Consider the following 21,962-nt stretch of genomic DNA (forward strand, 5'->3'; position numbering starts at 1 on the left):
TAATTTCTTTGCATGGAAGTAAAAGAGAAGGTGATTTAAATGGGCAAAAGTATAATTTAGCACAGTAAATATGGGAGACTTTGATTGCTAATGTGGAAACAAATTACATTTGCAACAAGCTCCTATTTTGCAAATCAAGCAACATGCATGGAGTATGTAGAGATGCTGCCTACATCCCTGATGAAGGTCGGCATTGTGATTTAATAAATGCTTACAGCGTACAGGAGATCCATTCAGGTGCTTTACAAAGTGTTTTCCTCTAATGCACGTTTCACTCTGGTACGTGGGGATTTTGTGCAATATCTCAAACCAAAGAACAAAAATTGATTAATGCGTAATTTATTGACAAAATATCCTGATGGTCTTTTCCTTTATCTTTCATTAAAGCTGTAATATTTATGTAGGATTTATTTTGCTTTTATTCAATGATATTTCCTACTTCAAACTTAAAAAATAGCCAAGAGCTTTGATTTATGCATGCATGGAGTGAAACAAAAGAAAGGAAATGTTGACCTTTAGAGGAAACATAAAGGGTCAGTGTTACAGCTGTGCCTTGCAGGCAAATAGCCTCCCAGTGCCGTTGATCTATCCTCGCAACAGGGATGAAATTCTTATCTTTTTGTTTTCTATTTTTGCTGGAGAAATGTGGAAAGGCATGTTGTTTTATCTTTGTGTACAGGCCACATCAAAGCAGCTATATTAAAAAAACGAGGAACAGATGAAGAAATGCCACCTGTAATGTTAACAGCAAAGTTTTTTTTTCTTTTTAATTTAAAGCCAATTCAGTGCAGAGAATCTTTACTTTGTTTCTGACTCTGCGCCTAAGTCTGCAAGCTCCCCTGCCCCCTTTCATTTCTGTATCAAAGGGTAAACTAATGCAAAATGTATATGTCCCTTGGCACAAAGGATGGTGGTGAGGCTCAGTACAGGAAGATCTGTGTGCTAAAAGCTTGAAACATCTGTGTAAACACATGGCTTTTTTCCAACCATGTAGACAATGTTCTCATAGCCTTAAGATAGATGTCCAAGGCAATATACCTTGCCCCGGGGCCATGCTGGAATGGCTTTGAACATCTGAAAAACCTTGAGCTTCAAGCAATATCCACTTTCAATGTTCCAGCTTGACAGCAAAGCATAGAAGAATTCAGACTGTGGCGTTTATTTGACTTTTTGTTGTTCCAAGCTTTGGTTCGATTGCGCCTTTGTATAGTGGAAATACATTGTAAAGGTATAGTCCTACAAATTTGAAAAGTGTTGCGGAACCATGATTGGTTTTCGCTAGATTATTTTTAAATTTAGAGGAGTGGAAGGTTTTGAAAGTCAGGAGCAAAGAGAACAAAAAAAGAGAGAACCTTCTGCCTTTGTTGTTCTTTAATTCTGTTAATAGCCCAAGGTAAAGATTTATCTGCTCTTGTCAATTTACCTCAGTCTCAATATAAAGCACCAAGGTCACTTTTTCCTTGCCTGGCCCACAGGATTAAATTGTCATGTCCCTCTAATAGGCAGCACAGGGAATCATTAGTCCAGCTCAGCTGCCTGACTGATAGGCATTTCAGTCCAATCATGGGAGTGTGCCGCCACAGGCCAGCCAGTATTGACACTGTGTCAGGACTGAGAGGGGACGCCTTAATCAGGCAGGACACTCTCAACATTGATTTGACAAGCTGCCGTAATGACCCCCTTGTTTTGGTAAAGGATCACTGTTTATCCGAGCTGGCATTGATGCACTTGGAGTGCTGCATTGTCATGGAAACTATTATCACCCGTACAGCTGGACAAGAGTTGTCCTCAGAGGCTACAGTGGATTTCTGTGTTGCCGAGTGTGTGTTTGTGAATAGGCTTATGCACTCACAGCATAGCAAAGTTTCAGTCAAGGTATTTCTTTAATGCGAATAGCTTTACATCATATCTCTGCATCTCTGTGATCATTTGCTTTTTTGGTAGTTCATTTATTTTAGTGGGATTTTTTTTTTTTTTTTTTTTTTACAGTAATGGTTTACACCTTCCAATAACAAGCGCAAGATCCCTGGTTCGATTCCACGTGGAGACACAAATCCCTTTGGAGTTGCACAGGAAGGGCATCCAGTGTAAAAATCTGCCAAAAGTAGCTTTACTGTCCCACAATCTCAAGATTTTTTTTTGTTAGGGCACCCCCTCTCTTAAACAGCCTCCCCCAGGAGGTCAGATTGGTGAGCTTCCTATCATCGTCCTTTAAATCTGTCTTAAAGACATGTTTTTGTAAGCGGGCTTTCTCAGTGCCTCCAGCTGGAGCTACTTTTACATCATCTCCTTTTGTGAGATTATTTAAGTTATTTTTATTCCTTTAGTGTCTCGTTCTACTAGCTTCCCCTCAAAATTCAGTAATTCTTTAATGTTTATCAGTGTCTTGTTTTGTCTTTTAAAACCCTTTGTAATTTTATTTAAAAGATCCTATAAAGAAAGTTTATTCTTATTCTTCTGCTTAATATAATCATTGTTGTTTTTGTTGTTGTTATTATTTATGTTGGATATTTCTAATTACTGTTATACTATTTAAGACAACTGACCATTTTTTAATTGACATTTACACACAGTCACCAAAATTTCAGCTATACTGGTACTGAGAATGTATTATTATTTTGGATTTTTTCAAAATATTTGCCCTTTTAAAAAAAAGAAAAGAAAAATATTTTAATAGTGCATAAAAAAATGTAATCTTTTACAGTACAATTTTGTTACTTTCCTCTCTCTGTCACAAACTTGACTATGTAACAACTATTCACTTTTTGTGACACAAACCAGCAATGTCATGTGATTTAGGAGAGGCACAAAACTCAAAACTTTTAGTTTTAACCCAAAAATTTAGCATTTATATATTTTTTATAACATTTTTTAATGTTCTGTGCAATAATAGCTGATAATGTAACCCTTTTAAAAAAGTGTCAGCTCATTTATAATTTGACACAGTAAATCACTGCTTTGTAAATAATACACATATATAGTAGTCATAGACTGTTTTTAGTTTGATAGTTAGGCGTGTTTGTTTACTAAGAAGAGGTGACACTGCTGTTGGCAGGAGGATAAGGGAAATCAGCGGCCTCTCTGCGAGGTGTTAGACTGTAAATATTATTGGCATGCTGACAGTCTCCCACAGAGCCATGGTGTGTAAAAATCGTTAACAAGCACGATGATGGGCTCTCTCCATCCCTCAGGTGAGAATGTGGAGTGTGTTTTTACATCAGCCATTATCCAAGAGGGTACAACGAGGTGTTCTGTGTCACGTGATCTAAAATTGTGCAGCGTTATCAAAGAGATAGTGTAATTTATTTTTCTCCTTTTTGGGGTGCGCGTGTGTGTGTAAAACATCATTAACATCCTTTTAAAATCTGAGAAAATAAAGAGACAAGACATATTATAGAACACAATACATCTGCTTTTAATTTGTGAAAATACAAAATGAAATCATGTACAATTTATATACAAGGCTATTTGTACAAGACAATAAACAGTTTTTATTATTGTGTATGATGACATAGTCAGAAATATCAACTTAGCACTGGCATTGACGATGTGCTAAAAAAAAAAAAAAGCACAAAATAATACAGACTAGACTGCAATGTTGAATGTCTCTCAACCCCACAGGTACTGTCAAACGGGAACACACTAGAAAAAAATACTTCACATTAAGCTTTACACATTTACATACAACTGAATTGCTTTCAGGCGCTGCTCTTGATGATGGATTGATTTAGAAGAAAAAAAGTTTTAAGACTTCTCAGACTGTTTGCGACAGTTGTAGCTATCTCCAGTGAATTTTTAAGAACACTAAACTAGAAGCCTCTTTTCGCAGCAGTGGGTCTTCCTAGAGTCCTCCATTGGCTTCAGCACTGCCTGGCACATTACTGGCACTGAGGGATGGACAGCTTGGGTTTCCTCTGTGCCAGTAAAAATGTCACAACCTCTCTCATTTTACATCCAACATGAATCCTAGGCTGGACTGTTATGTGTCATATATGGATCGAGAAATTCATGGAGCAATATGTGCTTTTCTTTGCTTTTTTTTTTTACCTTTCCTTCCCCCTCATTGATCCTAAAGTAAAGTGACAACAGTGCCAGTATAGCTGTGATTCATTATTAAAATAAGACATGATTAATAACACCACACACATTATTCTGTGCTTCCAAACAGAAACAAATGATTGGTGCTTTATTAGAAGCAAGTGGAAATGAAATATGTAATCAGTCATTGAGGAGGTAAACAAAACAAAGTATTCCAAAAAAAAAAACAAATAGCCAAAAATTCAGTTGTTTTTTTTATGATAGAGCTGTTCTTCGTGCATCAACAAAAATCATGTCTGTTTATGGCATTAAGATTGGTCATGGAGAACATACAAGTTGCTTAATGGCCTCCAAGACAATCCTGTGTCAGGCAGTGCTTACAGCCAAAGGAGGACTTAAATGATGCCCACTTTATGCGATATGTGGCTTTTACATTCATCTTACCTACAAGTCTATCATATATGGTCATAGCATTTGGCTTAGCTGTTTATAGTGACTTAAGTAAATGGATAAATGTAAAATGAACAAACTTTTGGATTTTTGGTTGTTTTATAATTTAACCAAAATTTAAAAAAAACCCAACAAAAACAGCTCTATCATATTTGGCTATTAAAAAACAAAAAGAAATTTTGCAGATGCAGATACTTGTTAACACTTCCGGGGTTTTGGACAACTTGAAATAGCAACATGAAAACATTTATAACACCTGAAAAAAGGCAAAAAAAATAAGACAAACATAAATGGATTCAGATAAGGCTGGACCCAAATGCCATTTACATATGGACACTGGCCGTCGTAACTGTCACAAATGTTGTGAATTAGCTCCAAATGGCAAAGGAATCACTGAGAGTCAGTCACTAACAATGCCATTGTGGTGGGGTTGCAGCTGGGTGTAAAATACACATTTTAAACATACTGTACAGACTAACTCTGCAACATTGGTTAACGTAAATGCAGAAGTAGTAGTAGTTGTTCATACACAGCTAAGAAGGCAACTTTTACAATTGCAAAACTTGATCCATTAATCCTAATAAACACCCCTTTTAGCAGTATTAGAAGTAGTTATTCTGTTTTTTTAACATTGCTTTTCTTGTTGACGTGACCATCATTCCCCAAAATAAACCAAAAAAGTCATGGAGTCTGGCCACTGCTAAAGGTTAGCTGTGCAAACTAATAGCTGAGTGACTGTGATATTTGACAACGATTGTCTTTAATGAAGATTACGTAAAATAAACTTGCTGCAGAGGTGAATGACGAAAGCAGTACATGTTCGCCTTATACGATGAAAAAAATGATGATTTGCGTTTGCAGATGAGGCGATATCTCAGATTCCGGACGGACGCCTACACGATGAGTCTTCTAGGAGTCCAATAACCAGCACGCGTCCAGAACTCAGCGCTTGTGCTCTGCTTCTCTGATGGGTGAAATCAAGCTGCTTGCGGATGTACAGTATATCGACTGATGTGATTGACGGCGAGAGTATTCACAGGCTTGAGCTTTATGGTCCTCTGGTGGGTATTCTGTTGCTCATCTGTAAACCATGTCTTTTCTGAGAAAGAGTCAAAATCATAAAAAGACAAGGGAGGACATCAGACAGTTAATGCTACATGGAGGTCAAATATTTTGCATTAATATGATGCATTTTTACATGCACTAATAACATTTTAAAAAATGTTTTTTCTAAATTGTTGCTTTACGAAGGTATTTTAAGCTCCACGGTGAGTTTTTAGTGGTGGGAAAATATCACTCATTGTGTTTTTACCTCCCTCTCTAATATTTCAATCACGCTAGTGTAAAAATAGGACAGCAACCTCCTTGTGATTAGGAGAAATTAGCATTTGCCCAGTGATTGGATTTAATTGTTTTGCTGTCAGGGGTCTATTACAAGTAGTCATGGTCGCCAACTGGTTGCCCAGCGATTGAGCTTGCAACACCCTCCACCTCTGGATTGAGGGTGTTGCACGCAATGGCACTGCACAGATCGCCTGGTGGGAGGCAAACTGTCTTCAAATAACTGTAATCACTTTCACACAGATTGGCGAATGTTTGCAAGTAACTGCCGCCCTATTTATTAATCTAGAAAGCAAGGTTGCCAAGTGCCTGTGCAATTTTGCACTTTAATCTCCATCCCGTAGCAACTATTTGTGGAATTTCTGCTTTAGGTTAGAATGTAAGATGTTTCTGTGCATGTAGACAAGAGTAGCATAAGATTTGTGATTTTCACTAATTTATCCCACATAATTACCATTCAACTGCAAACTGAGAGCAGACTCTTGGTGCAGTTTGAGAGGGCAAGTGACGGCGAGTGGTCGGAGGCAACAGATCTCAGGTTCATCGTGCACATTTGCAATAATTTTGATTGTGTTGCTGTCTCTACTTTTGTCTCCTAGTGCGATTGTAGCATAATGCCATTCATCTTATGGCCATTTTTTAAAAATATACTGCCATGAAGCATGCAGCTTTGTTGAGTCTAAAGACATGCAAGTTCCAGTGAAGCAAAATCTCTTTACCAAATTACAAGTTAATGCAGGACTTCCACCTTCATAATTATTGTATATTTTCTAACCTTTTATTTATAAAAGACTTCAAACTTTTGGCTTGATGCAACTTTTTCTGGTTAAGAAGGAAATAGATAACCTGACATTCTACAATGTGATCCATGGTCATGACCTAAGGCTGTTATACTGTGGTGCATTAATACATGTGCCAGCAGACACATGTTGCCAGTAACAAAACATTAAACAACAGTAAAATGTAGCATCAAACCATTCAGTTGCAGTCACACATTCTACAGTCAAACCCGCTGTGAACTGTGCTGCTTAGGTCACGACCATGCTCTCCTGAAGCAGTCATTTGGAAATGCTAAACTACTTGGCTTTCATTCAGAGGGCAACATGTCAGCAGGGACATGACCGTGTTCAGTGCAAGTATGTAATATCATGCATATTCATTCACTTCCATACCTTGGCCAACTCTACTTATCCTTGTTGCACTTTGAAAAGAGAAAGTAGTACACTACGTGTAAGCTAAGTGGGAAAATACTAATGCGACCATTAATAACAGAAAAGGCAGAGCAGGAAGATCGGAGGCATAAAACCAGCAGATGATCTCATTGCGTATGGATTTGGAGTAGGTTAAACAGTAGGTTGCCACTAATCACAAAAAAAGATAACGAAAAACAACATAGGTCATGTAAAAATATCTTTAAGTGCCATTATTATGCATCCAGCATAATAATGCATGTCAGACAGCCATAATCTTCCCATGCCTATTGTTAAAGCAGTTTTAAAAAATTATCTCCAAGTTTCAGATGGAAATACCAGCATGCAGCTGCACTTCAGATGTTTTTAAATCAAACGAATACACTGGTGTGTTAAATGGATCTCTGTAAAAAAGTGCAATGCATCGTATTAACTGAGCATGAGCAGTATTGTTAACCATAAAAAGCCTGTAGTGTTCATTCAGCAGCTGTGACACATAAGCATTCCCTTTGAATGAATGTGAAAATATTATGATATTGCTATTATTTGTAGAATGCATACCTCTGTCAATTCTGCAAAGTCCCTTCACTGTGTTAATAACAGTAAAATACTGAGATACCTGTAATCAATATATACTCAGAGACAGACAATTAAACCAAACAATCTTAGACCCCATCCATACCGGGAATATATTCAATAAATATAACCGGCCCCATGAACCGAACCCATGAACTTAAGGACAGGCCTGATTAACAACATTTAGTAATTAATGCAAATACTGCACATGGCACAAACAAGCTTTTGTGATTCAAACAAGTCTGTACTTTATGGTCCAACATACATTAGTAAAGACATAAAATGAGTTATTCGGAAGCACAGAGGCATACTTATAGACAGTATAAAAGATGGATGTGGGTCCTGAGCCTGACAAGTGGAGCCGATACAGAAGCGCCCCAATGTTCTTTGCCCAGCAGGGAATTATTTCCCTGGTTCCAAATAAGACTTCCTGTTGTATAGACGTACATGGTAAAATAGCTCTAAGCTTCATTAGTCTGTGAACTCAGTAAATATGCAACTGGTGACTTTAATCAATAGTTTCAGATAATATGGTTTATTTGGGAAATTATGACTGTTATTCAACTCATAAAGGAGGATTTACAGGGAATGCTCATTATCTAAAGACTTGTGATGGCGAATGCGATGAAGTGTCTTCGGTTTCCAACCTCTCTGGTTTCAAAAGTCCAAGAAATCAACAACCTTTTATATATCGATCTTACAGTCTTTAATTAAATGATTCACCTGATTCATTATGCCAGCTTGCAGGCACTCTATAACAAACACCTGCCAGACACCACAGTGTAATTATAATAGGGTATATTGCACTAAAAGTACAGGTTATCTTATCTTATCTTAACAAAGGCATTATTTCATTATGGGACCTGGTAGGCTTGCACTACATTGGTACAGCCTATAGAGAACAACCATAGTGTACAGATAAGTCGTGAAACTCTAAGTGTAGCTTAGAGGCTCTGTCTTCTTGTACAGTGTAATGCTTTACAGCTGTTATGTTTCTATATTGCAAATTGCAAGTTGAAAGCTTATGGATAGGAAATGGATTCTTTACCTTTTTAGAGTTATCGAGAGAAAGAAAAGCCAAATACATTTGAGGACATGCTTTTGTTAAAAATGGGCTGGGGCCACCTGTGAAGAATTATCTACACAATCTAAACTCTGACTTCTGTACATCTGGTAAAAAAAAAACTTGTAGGTATACGTGGTACCATTATAAAAGATTGATGACTGATCAAAGTGGTATCATCCAGTCAGCTGCTTGTGTCTTGAATACACTATGGTTGAAGCTGTCAGCTTATCAATCACTTGAAAAAAGTGTATGTGGTCGGGGACTTGGTAAGCCCAAACATGATGTTGAATTGGGAAAGTCTAGCCAAAGTAATAAAATCTGGAAGTACGAAATCTACTTTGAATAACTATCCCTGCTTCTAGCTAAGAGTTAGATAGAATGCCATGTACATTTCCACAGCAGAAACGCCTTCCTATAGCGATTCACACCAACTATAGTGTCATCTGTGGAGACCACAGGTGTAGTAAGGCTTCAAACTGAAGTAAGACCTAAATTGTGAAATCAAGACAAAGGCAACAAGAAGATTATAAGGATTCCAGCTCCTTTGGTTGCAGGTCGAATACTCTGTAGAGAAAAAAATGCTAGCTATTGCTGCCGTATGCTGACAGTGTAGTACTCACTGCTTCATTGAACCTTGACTTTAAGCAGTTAGGGGCCCAATTTGCAGCGGTGCATAGAAATTCTGATTCAGTTTACCAGTCTAATTACTGGTAATACAAGTGGTAATCATAATACATGAAAATGTCTCTTCACAAAGTTTAACAATTGTAGAATAAAACTGAAATGTGACATTCACATTGTGCGGGTCAAACTTTATTAACAACCGTAACATTTTATGCTTGCAAATTGTCTTGACATAACTAATAGTTCACGGTGGCAAGTAACATTTAACTAAAAGCGCAGCTTTCTAACGCAAATCAAAAGGCATTGAGAGGACACGATGTGCAAGAATTCATTGACATGACATGAACCTTTAAGACGTGTAATTTTAAAAGTGCAATTTAGTACAATAAGTTTCAGCTTTAATTCGAAATTAAACAAAACTTGGAATGCTACAAGTGGAAAGAGACGGTGGCCATAATCACAGAGGTGCTGGATATTAGCAAAACAAAAAGGAAAGATGGAGGTTGTACAATGTTTGTCACTTACTACCCTGAGGGTAATTACTTTGTCATGTTCTATGATGTGTTTGCCAGTGTCACATATATAATAATATCCTTTTCTTCCACATTAGATGGAGGTTGAGAGGAGTCTGTGTGTATAGGTAAGGCTTTCGTAGTTAATTAAAAGTTGGTAAGCGGTTAACTGGACAGAATTAGTTGTAGAAACCCTGATGTATATTTGCACTTGACTCAAAGTGTACTAGTCAGGATGTTACTACTGTTCTTGGCTTTCAAATGCACAAGAATGTGGGAAAAAAACAGCTAATGGATGGAATGAAACTCAGTCCAGGGGAGTTCCAGTTATTCTTTGACCTGCAATATTAGCCAATCCTGCTAAAGTGGAAACCCAATCTGTACTAAATTGCTTTGTTAAACACAAAAGTGGCACATACATACACCGTCAGACGGACATACACACTTTGACACTCAGACGTGTGAAAGTCTGTCTGGACAAACAAGGCAAACGCTGTCGGCAGGCACCGGTCACGGACATAGACAGTCACAGAGCTTTAGAGGGGCACATACTTTTGTTTGTCTCGCGAGTCCCTGCTTTTGGCTCGGTTGGTGCGGTTGGTGGTGGGGATAGAGTGGACGGAGGAACTCTTTTTGCTTGAAGAATGGGATGAATGGGAAGAATGGGAGAGGCTGGTTCGAGACTGGCCAGCGTTGTGGTCAAACTGCATCAGGCAGAATATCAGGTCTGAGGGCACCAGCTCAAATGCATACGGTGGATTGGTTATGACATATCTAGAGGAAAAAGGGACCAGATGTGAGGCCAGTTATAAATAAAGTAATACATGAATCCATTATTATTTGGATTTCAGTCAAATGCAAGAACACATACCGTTTGGTACACTGGCTCTGTGTGTTTAGATGTGCGTCTCGTAGCCGATAGATGCCAAAACACAACATGTTATAAGTTTTTAGGGCTTTACAAAACAGGTCACCATAACAACCACCATCCTGTAAGAGAGCAACACAAAACTGATGAGTACACAATTTGTATTTTGTAAAACCAACATTAAAAATACATATTAACGTCATAGAAAAATAGAATCTGTGTTACACAGCGTAGTCTTTTCTTTTCCCTTGCATGCTCTTTGTTTTGTTTACTGTTGTCTATGTAAATGAAGGACAAAATTGTCTCCTGACCACACTCAAATAAAATCAGCAAATAGATCTCTAGCATCAAAAGTGATAGCATTACGTCTTTATCTGATACAGCTGGATAATAAAGCAGAAAGTCATGGAAATTAAGCAGATAACTCTACAAACTCGACAAGAAACACAAGCATTCAACAACATTTTACAGCACACAGTTAACTCATTCCAGTTGAAGTGGAACTGCCACAATTAGAGGATTCGGTCACCAGGGTAAAGCAATGATGGATTTCATGGAATATTAGAGAATATTAAGAGAGCCATAGCACAAAATAAAAGAAGCCTCCTTGGCTCATTAGCTTTGTTCTGCCATTTATAGTACTGTACAGGAGTCTTGAGCCACCCGTCCTTTGTTTATATTTAGCTTCCTAAGAGTCAGACTAAATTTTAAGTTGTCTTCGGAAATAGCTTTCCAAGCTTTCTGAAGGCTTTTAGTTTTTCTTTGGACATTGGCTGCTTTCCGTCATTTTCAGTTCAGTTCTTGTACCTGACCACTGTCAAAGGATTTTTTTTTTTTTAAATCATATGAATCATTCAAGCATAAATAAAGGGACCTAACAGACGGGATGAGTTAGGAAAACAAAATAAGAGATTTTAAATTGAAATCTTAGTCACTTCATTACTAGCAACCTGTCACAAAACCCATCAGTTGTTCCCATGTCTTTAGTTGATTTGGGTTTATGAAAAATACCAGCAAACATAGTATTTTTGGACCAACAAATGTAAATTCCCAAAATATATTAGCTTGAAGCTTGGTATATCTCATGGTGTGTAGTGCGTCCTTAAAAAATTTGAGGAAACTGAACAAGTAGAGGACAAAAGAAAAAGTGGCAGGCTTTAAAATCTTTCTACAGCAGATGACCAGTGTGTGAAAGCTGTGTCCATAAGAAATAGGAAACATCCAGCAAAGACCTGAAACACGACCTGAGAAATGCATCTGGCTCTTCAGTTGATCCATCTACGTAAGTGCTAACAATCAGTCAATATGCTATTAACAATATGCTATTAAAACTAACATCTTAAATAAATGCCAAAATACTTATTTGATGCTCATTCTATAGATAAATATAACTTTATTTTCTATTCATTATACAATTTCAGCTATGTCACAATCACTCAACACAGTTTTACATCCCCATCCCATCCCTATTACTCTGCATCCTTCAGTAACAGCAGCTCCCACAAAGCAAGCTGACAAAAATGTCCTTAGCCCCCAGGTGACAAGACCAATCACTTACCCCGAGGTCGGCAAAGGGCCCATCGTACAAGGCCAGCTGTGCCACGCGACACCTGTCCCTGTTTGCCAGGGTCTGTGGTGTGCTGTAGCCACCTCTTAATGCATTCTCCTCTGCCAGCAGCCCCTCCAGCTCCGGTGTCGCCCCGCCCGTTACCAGCGTCCGGATCAAGGTGAGGATATTATCATTGAAGTATGTCTGAAGGAATGAAGTTAGAGGGGGGTGAGTCCTTAAGCAAACACTCCCAAAGTCACAACTGAACCTTCTCAGCATGCCAGGCAGATTGAATGGTGCTATCTAACCCTGCTCTGTCGCATCACATTGGCCTGAACATGGAGTGAAAAGACAGGAGAATCCAGTTACTGCAGGTCACACCTACTTCCATCAGAGCAGCGAGTCCATGTTCACACTTGTACAAGGATTTATTACTTAGCTTTATATAAGAAAGAAAAAAAGTCCGCTTTATAAACCACACACTAAACCTGAAGATATACTCCTCTCTGTAATTGTTATCTTTCTAATCCCTCCTCAGTTATTGCTTTGCTGATTTTAACAAGGGCAAATGTCTCCCCTTTTCTTTTCACTGCAGTCGCTTGTCTCCCCCTGCTTGTACAGCATGGTGACATCTCCCTTGGCTGCTGACAGCACTATTGACTCAGATGATGGATGAGGGCTGTCCATTAGGTAGCATTACCTTTGTCTACACTGGAGCACACTTGAAGGCAGCTTTGTTCTAACCTCACTCAAACTGAAAGGCAGACAAATGAAGCCATCATGCCTTGTACAAGTTCCAGTCTTGTCATTCATTCTTTTAACAGAGGACCAGAATGTGCCTACTTTATTATTTGTATTATTTTTTTAGATTTAGTTGTAAAGCTCGGCCAATATATGATACAACCGATACAATACTGATACCGATATTTGGCAGTAAAGAATTCAGTATATTAGCGGTTATTCTTTTTCTTTTAGACACACGACACAAAAAAACATTTGTTATGTGTCATTATTAAGGGTTATATTTTTTATTTCATCTCATCCAAGAGGGTTCTTCAGTTCCATAACCAAAAGGTTATGGAGGTATTTAAACCCAAGTGGGAGTTTCCCCTTTGGAGATGAACATGTGTTTCATCACATGAGCTTAGCAGAGCCCTATTAGGGTTTAAATACCTGGGATTCTCCACGTTTTGCTTCTTGGACTGAAGTGAAACAAACAAAAGCCCAATCTTCTTCTTTTCAAGCTCTTAAGACTGCTGATACAGCTTTATCAGTAAGTAGCTAATATCAGTCGATACCGCGACTATTTAGTTGACCTATTTTGCAATTGGCAGATGTTATTAGAAATTCGATTTTTTGACTTACCGCACTCATTAAGGAATCCAGCACACTGACTGCAAATGCTGTCCCACAGGCAAAAGGCTGTGTGAGGTACAACTCTGTGTCTGGGTCGTCGTCATCATCTTGATCCAGGAACTGAACATTCGAGTCATTCACTATGGGGTAAACGTGTTCATTTTATTAGCTATTTCAGTTCAGCTTGTTTTTTGTTGGGTTTTTTTTACTGCACACTGAGTCCAACATGGCAAATGCTTGATTCACGTGAAGAGGAGGACACAACAATACAGCAGTTGTGCACAACAGTCAGTAGCAGCAGATATGGACTGTATTAGAAATCGGTGAATAGTTTCGCATATTCTCCTCATTTGCTTAGTTCCAAATTTGGACCACATTTTAGTTTCTTTAAAAGAACTAAAATGACATATGTGTCTGGTGTTTGTATCCAGCCTTGTGGCCAACTTGCCTCTGCCACATTCCATATCCAGGCCATTCATGCACACTCATGACACCATGCATATTGTCAAAGTTCCAGGCCTTAACTTGAAGTCCTCCTGAGGTCACTATCAGTAACACCATTATGCCATTGTTTGTCTTGTAAATCCAAGACAGAACTTCCAATTACTTGTACTTGCATGTCAAGTCAAATGAAAGTATTTCATTGCCCCAGAACCTTCTTTAAAGATGTCTTTGCGCACAAAAACACATGCAGTAGCTGGAAGAAAGTAATGATGTAAAATTTAGTTGGAGAACTGCTTCTTCTGTGAGGACAGAAATAAATGTCAGTCATATCGACAGGGCTGAGATGAAAGAAGGGCACGGGACAGAGAACGTGATCCGACAGAAGATGCTATGAAAACAGCCACAAGGACTTCTGAGGGATCAAAGACCCTGTAATTCTTAGAAAAATAAAAGGGAGAAATTTTGCTTTGAGATAGGGAGCCAAAACAAGACAGGCAATTTCAACCAGAACCAAGGGTAAAATGTGCTCAAAGTGATGCCATGGGAATGGACTGAGCCTCTTGTGCAGCACGAGAAATCAAAAGAAAGCTGATATGGAGGCAGCAGCAGTTACGACACTGCAGTACAGGACAGAGGCACTTCTTCTTACCCAGCTCAGTTATCATTTGTATGCTGGTCCCACTGCTTTTATCCTGACTGAATGAAATCACAGGCAGTTTTTTGCCTGGCTTTGCTAATGGCGCTAGACAAGTGTTAAGGAAAAACAGTTACTGGTACATGTCAACAAGGGACAAAAGCATAAACAAATTCCACTTTTAGTACAGTTAATCAAGTGATGACAGCCTCTAATTGCATAATTTGTGTTTTCGGAGATTTGTTTACAACTACTACACTGAAAAGAACATAAAACAGCAGAGCTAGCATATCAATCAACACGTAGCAGCAAACCATACCTAGTTCTGTTATGATGGGGATATTTGCTCCAGTGGTGACAGAGGTCTGCCTCACCAGTCCATGGACTGGACTATTCTCAGGAGATGATCTATCCATTCCTGGTGGTGTGAAGCCTTAATGGACATACATGTCACACAAAGCACATCAGTTAATACTAGGTTCAGTACTTGATTTTAGAGGTTACGATAATGCACATCAGCAGAACTAATGTGTCGGGGCTATTTCATCTATTTGCAGCCACGAGTGAGGTGTAAAGTGCAGTGTTACCATATTCTTGACAACGACCAGTATTGATTTATATATAATAGATGTGACAAACAGCTCATTTTGTTTCCCTTTGATTGTGTGTGCATGGAGACAGAAACATTTTACAAACATATGCAAAAAAAAGCATGTACAATATGGAGTCATGAAATAGAAAATCAGTGACGCAAGATTGAATCCAAATTGACTTGACATTTCTTGCTTTCCTCAGACTGACAAGTAAGCACATTAAATCAGTGATGCTGTATGTATAATACATAGGGTATATTGTGATATCCATCACTTACTGCTGACTAAGCAGCACCATGCGAGGTCATACATGTATTAGAGGAATAATGAAATTGTTGGAGACCCTACCACCACCACACCCTCCACCCGTCGCGAGGCCAAAAGGTTTCTAAAAGGATTTCTCTCAGTGCCAAATAATGGCCCCTTACTGAAGACCATCTGAAGCTAACTGAGTGCTTCAAGTGTCATTTAGAAAGCTATAACATGCAATTTTAATACATTGCACACATTAGTTTTATGAAAGTAGTCTCAGATATTGAAAAATAACAATGTGCAAGCCAGGCAAATCTCTTGTGCCAGAGCTGTGCTTGTTGCCACCAATTAAGTTTGTGAAGAAACCAGTTGTTACAGTAACCTGAGGAATAGTCAGCTGGGTTTATTGTCAAACACAGTGACACCAGGTCAGCCAAGCAGCACCCACTGAGGAATATTCTCTGTGCCAGGGCCCTGTCCCTTCCAGGCAGTGCAGTGAACTATGATAGGGCGCTCCTTACCTTGAGAATTAGCCTGCAAGACCCCGATGCTGTCATCAAACTGCATAGATTTGATGTTGAGTGACGCCAAGATGCATTCTTTGTCCTGCAGTGATGCATCGTCAATATTGTTCTGATTGGCTGACAGAATGACACACATGTCGCAGAGGTTGATGTTGACAGCCCTCAGATCTGCCCTACTCAACGGTGTGCCCTTTGAGAACCAGTGAAGGAGAGAATTTGTTATCTCACCTATAAGGTACAAGAAATAAATCAAAGTTTTGAACGGCAGGCAACCTCGAAACTTCTGTCGGCCTCGTGTGCATGCTCCAAATTATACTACTCGCTGCTGGCGAGTCCTGACAAATGCTGCTACTGCTAATTATGTCTTTCACAAAGTCTTTTAATGGTGGAACAAAAAAAAATTGTGGATGCTCATATTAAACATGAACAAAGTTTCACATAATGAGGTCAGCGAATGTGCAAGTATTCACTATAAGCTCGAGCTTAAGACTTTTCAGGCCAGATTTACTAAATGGGACAAAAAAAGCATGTGAGCGAAATCCTCATAGTGCTCATGGGTGTGGTTAGTTTAATGGTTGTGCCTATAAACACAAGCACAGTCAGTTCATATAAAGTGCACAAGTTAAGACATGTTTGTTTCTGTGTTAAATATCAACGCAATTAGCAGTAAATAATAATAATAATGGATTGCATTTATATAGCGCTTTTCGGGGCCCTCAAAGCGCTTTACAATTCCACTATTCATTCACTCTCACATTCACACACTGGTGGAGGCAGCTACAGTTGTAGCCACAGCTCCCCTGGGGCAGACTGACAGAAGCGAGGCTGCCATATCGCGCCGTCGGCCCCTCTGGGCATCACCAGTGGGCGGTAGGTGAAGTGTCTTGCCCAAGGACACAGCAACCGAAACTGTCCAAGCTGGGGCTCGAACCGGCAACCTTCCGATTACAAGTCGAACTGCCAACTCTTGAGCCACGATCGCCCTTAGTGTCTATTGCAAAAATTTCTACGTTGATTCGTGCAGTTGATTTAAATATTCTCCTCCCATGTCTTGATGCATGTTCAATCGTCCGGGTAAGTAAATCTCCAAAAGTCAGAGGGCCCGGTGGCGCCAGTGTCTGGCAGCCTCGCCTCTGTCAGTGCGCCCCAGGGTGGCTGTGGCTACAATGTAGCTTGCCATCACCAGTGTGTGAATGTGTGTGTGAATGGGTGGATGACTGGATATGTAAAGCACTTTGGGGTCCTTAGGGACTAGTAAAGCGCTATATAAATACAGGCCATTTACCATCTCCAAAAGTTGATTCTGTTCATGTGGACATCCAGATGAAAAGAATCAACTTTTGGAGATTCTCCTCCCATATTTTGCATCTTATTGAAGGACCGCTCAGAAACATACATGCAAACATCTTTAAGTTGTCACCTCTTACGCATAATCTTCTCACTGCTATCTCTTTGTAAATACTAACAATACAATACAATTTTTTATTATTTTTTACACCTAAACCCAGTTTGTGCTGATGCAACGTGTTTATAAATCTGTCCCTTGGTGCGCAGCTTTCTGACTTTTTTTCCCCTTCTGGCACTGTATGATGTCAGAAAGAGAGAATAACCTCCATATAATCAATTCGGGTACAGAGGTTTAGCTGTGAGCCACCTGCTATCCGTCTGATTGAAATTTGTAGCCAATCAGTAGAAATCTGGCTTACAAGGTGAAGGAACAGCACTGAAGCTTGTTTAACACAGCAGATGAACTGACAGGATGCAACTAAGTCCAATATAAGATAAATAAGGATTCCTTATTCTGGGAGTCATGCATAGCTTCCCTAATAAAGTCCAGGCAGAAATTCACATAATCAAATCCACAATGTTCCCCTAAACCTAGCCAAATCCTTTGCTAGCATAACCACATAAATATTAATCATTATGTAATGTCCAGGATTTAATATTCTACCGAAAACCACAAATTGTTGATGGCTTTAAGATTTGTTAACAATGAGCATTTTGCAGGACAGCTTGCAAAATAACAATGTGCTTTTTATACTGATGAAACAATATCACGTTTCCCACAAAATACATTTGTTAATGAGCATTATATGCACACCAGTTTAGAAAAACAAAGGCATCACTTTGACGTGATCTAGATAAACATTTGAAATTAGTGATTTTTCTCTACTTACAGGCAGAATGGAGACTTTGGGGAAATTATGCAGAGTTTCCCATTCCCGCTTCAGATACTCAAGGGAGCCGACAAACACAATATGCTTCAGCTCATGGTAGTGAAAGTTGCTTGCTCTCAGAGGCATCACAAAGTTTCGGACACCGATCAGCGCCGATTTCACGTCTCCAAATATGCACACGACCACATGACCGCTCAGAACAGTCATGGCTGCCTCACTCCGTGTCTGAGAGGGAAAGAAAGGGATAAGGGATCAATATGTTCCTGGCTGGAATTTGCATAAATGGGCATTTCCAACAAATGTTAGCGCTTTCTCCTTTTGCAGTGAGCATGCCCCCCCTGTAAAATATATCATGCAGTTCTGCACTGCAATGAAAGTAATTTGAAAAATGGCATATGTATTAGTACAAGAAATTTTCCATAGTGCAGGGCACTCTTGTAGCAAATGACATGTCAAACACCTCATTACAGAGTGTTTAAGTGCCCTGTCAACCTCTGATAGTGCTTTGTGACATGACACATCTGTCACCAGGGAGAAGAGTGTCGGGACAAATGACGTGTACCGAGTGAAGGAGCAGGACCCACCAAGATGACCTTCTCAATGTCTTTGGACGGGCACCAGTGAAACATCCCCGTGGAGTCATATTTCTTTACGTTCTCGTCCATGCTCTCAATCTGCTCGTTTCCCAGGATGAGGAGTGGGTCATGTCTAATCAAACAAAAAGATGGGAGGGAGAAAGTGAAATTATATCATTGATTTGAACAAAAAACACATTTTATAAATTAACCATAAGAATATTTGGCAATCTGCAAATAGGTCGCTTTTACTAAAAAATGAAAAAGAAAAAAAAAAGGTTGCTTTCTTCCTAGTTTTTCCCGCTTCCTCTTTTCGTTTTCCTGTCAGAGGCCATCTGCAGAAATGCCAACAAAACTGCCATGTCATCAAGCAGAGTGACATCAGCAGCGGCAGCCAGGCGGAAGAAGATGGCAGCAACACACTGCGTTGACTGGCATGAGCACGGAGATGCAATTACGCCCCCTTACTGCATACGGCTTTTGACGTAGTGCGCTGCATGGTAAAAGCTTTAACAGACCAGACTTTAAATATTTCAGCAATTTGCCCAACCGTATTTGCTTTCCAAAGTGAAGGGTATTAATGTTTAAACAGACCATCAGAACTATATAAACTAATTTCACTGGTGAACATTAACGCTGACCACTAAAAGTTGTCTCCCAACACGAGTACCTGCATTTCTATCACGCTTGTTCTGGTCAGGGGGATATGATCTTATGAAGTCATACAGTTAATTTAAATAAAGGGTTTTGATGCATGTAATAGAATAATCAAACACATGATCTATGGTATGAAAAAGATTAACAGAAATTTGTAAGTTACCCAAATTTAACATCTCATCAAGCTGATCCCAACGAAAAGTTTTTTATCTGCGGAAGAAAACTCACATAAAGATTGTCCGAAGCCAACCGATATACGTGACCAGCCACATTAGCAGTACTGCTCAACACAATCCCTTTGCCCTAAATCAACTTTGTCAGATTCAGATCAAAGTTAAAGATGCTGTCTTCTGAAAATCCAGACAACAGTCTTCGGTCTCTGTCCAAAACCTTTTAAATTGTTCAAGTCCTCCCCTCGTAACAAGAGCGTCTCTTTAATCCATCCAAGTACCTCAAAAGAATGGGCACCTTAAGTAACATGTTAAGTATGTATGAAAGTGTCAGCTGAAACTACCATCCCTCAGGCTCCAAGAGACTGAAGCCGAAAAAACCCCCGCCTTTGGGCTCATATACCCCCAGGCAAGACCTGGATGTCCTTTCAAGAATATAAGTAGCAGTAGAGGGAAATGTCTTTTCTACCTCTCTGTCGATGCGGCTTCACTTTGAAAAGCGCGTGTACGATAAAATTTCAATGTCAAAGCGTGCACATGTTTTTTTGTTTTTTTTTTTTAAAGTACAATGTTAACAGAAACGTGAAATAAAAAAAATAATTAAATACACTCCAATATATTGAAAGCGGGGGTCCTAAAAACAATGGCACTCACTCCCATTTGCTGCTTCTAGACTGTCGGTTGCATGAAATCAGACATCGCCGCTTTTCTTTTTTCTGTGTAATCAAAAGAAGCGGAGGCGGCAGCTTTGATAAACTGTAGGTTTACAGGTTTACAGCCAGGACAATCATAAATGATCATAAAAAACTGGAATTACAGTGCTTAAAATCCACGTGAGAGTGCAATTCAAATTCTAATAAGAGTGAAAGCATTTAGTGGTTTTACACCTTGGCTAAATATTCCATCAAAAGTCAAATGTTTCACCACTCACTCAGTGGAGCCGCTGTCACTTCAGTTTGTCCTTGTGAAGATGACTGGTGAGGCAGAGCTCTGCCAGGATAGCTATCGCTCACTGTCAGCCATGACGGCCTGTCACTACCCTGCACTGCCAATTGCCTCAGCAGTTCTGTAACAGACATGACGTGTATGTCACGGCACTCCGATGTGACCAAACGCGTTATGACATCCCGCAGTTAGATGTGTCTTATGACCCATCAAGGAGCCCGTGGAAATGGTGTTAATTTCAGTGAGGTCGTCATTGCTAAGTTCCAGACAGGTCATGTTAGTTTGCTGGAACTAGAAGCGAACTGTCTCGTGGAAACGTGATCGCTTTTTTTTTTTTTCCTCTTGCGTGGTTTGTTTCGTTAAACAGCGCAGAAGTGTCCGTGACTGTCACTTCTGTGTACTTCTAAAGATTCAAACTGATCAGCAGCATAATTCACTGCTTTATGATGACACGTTTGACAAGACTTCACACATCATTACCCCGAAACATAAGGCCAGGTGTTTTCTGGAGGAGCGTAATGACAGCTGAGAGAGCCATAAAGAAGAAGGCAGACATGCACATTATGTCAATCTTCTAATTCGGCAGCACTGCACTAGTTCTCTCTAACACAAGCACTAAGAGCAGGCAAAGTCTTTGAAAACCCGGCACATCATGAAAACTGACAAAGGCCTGTTCTTCAAAACCCACAGCCAATCTGTTGATCATTACTTATTTACAAAGGCCTTGAGGCCGCGGGTCCTGTAAAAACACATTTGATATAGTATACACCCAGATGTTTTTTTCTCTGCTTGTTGCAATGAAGTATCCCTTAGGCTACCACGGCGAATCCCTCTCTAGCGTGTAGGCAGCAGACGCTGCACGAAATATCACATCCACCTGTACTGCACAGTATTAGCATGGCAAGTAGATGGATTGGTTTGGTGTGTTGATTTTTTGCTGATAGCATTGGAAAAGCCTGGTTTTGCTTCCCAAGAGCCTGGAAATCACCTGGAGCAATTCAACTTTCAAACCACTTTGAACCAAATAAATAAAGGGCAAACGCCCACCTGGAAAAAACAGAGACCAGACATCAAAGGAAATGGTAATGTATGCATACTGACACTTTTAGTTATAATACAAAGCAATATTTTTTTTCCAGAAATAGTGAATGTTGCTGATCTGTACTGTATCTGATGGTATTAAACAATACAGACATATGTGGGTTTGAATTCCAAATGTCAAGCAGATCGCAGCCATATTAGCAGTGAGAACATAAAGTCATCTGTCAGGTTTAATTAAATTTCATTTGTGCTGTTGCACTTTGTATACATCAGGCTGCAGGTCTTCCCTGTTGCCTGGCTTCCTTATAACATTGCACTTAATGACAGTGACTACTATTATTATCGTCCCTCTAATGGGTTCTTGTTGAATAACAGTGTTA

At 39.4% G+C, this 21,962-nt stretch overlaps 1 protein-coding gene across 8 annotated transcripts in view; it reads right to left on the minus strand.

Annotated features, from left to right (window-relative positions):
• Positions 1 to 3,936: 3,936 nt before the first annotated feature.
• LOC308390961 (calcium-activated potassium channel subunit alpha-1a-like) overlaps positions 3,937 to 21,962 on the minus strand; it is a 103,474-nt gene continuing 85,448 nt past the window's right edge. For 6 of the 8 annotated variants that reach the window (XM_080873354.1, XM_080873355.1, XM_080873358.1 and 3 more), the window contains 9 exons: positions 18,779 to 18,902; positions 18,195 to 18,419; positions 16,015 to 16,207; positions 14,968 to 15,081; positions 13,580 to 13,710; positions 12,224 to 12,418; positions 10,669 to 10,787; positions 10,350 to 10,571; positions 3,937 to 5,587 (listed from right to left, as the gene is read on the minus strand). In XM_080873354.1, the coding sequence (XP_080729480.1) occupies positions 5,566 to 5,587; positions 10,350 to 10,571; positions 10,669 to 10,787; positions 12,224 to 12,418; positions 13,580 to 13,710; positions 14,968 to 15,081; positions 16,015 to 16,207; positions 18,195 to 18,419; positions 18,779 to 18,902 (1,345 nt within the window). In that variant the 3' untranslated portion in view covers positions 3,937 to 5,565. The other 2 variants (XM_080873360.1, XM_080873359.1) reach the window with 2 other exon arrangements.

Source organism: Rhamphochromis sp. 'chilingali' (assembly GCF_963969265.1).
Source record: "Rhamphochromis sp. 'chilingali' genome assembly, chromosome: 22".
Classification (NCBI taxonomy): domain Eukaryota; kingdom Metazoa; phylum Chordata; class Actinopteri; order Cichliformes; family Cichlidae; genus Rhamphochromis; species Rhamphochromis sp. 'chilingali'.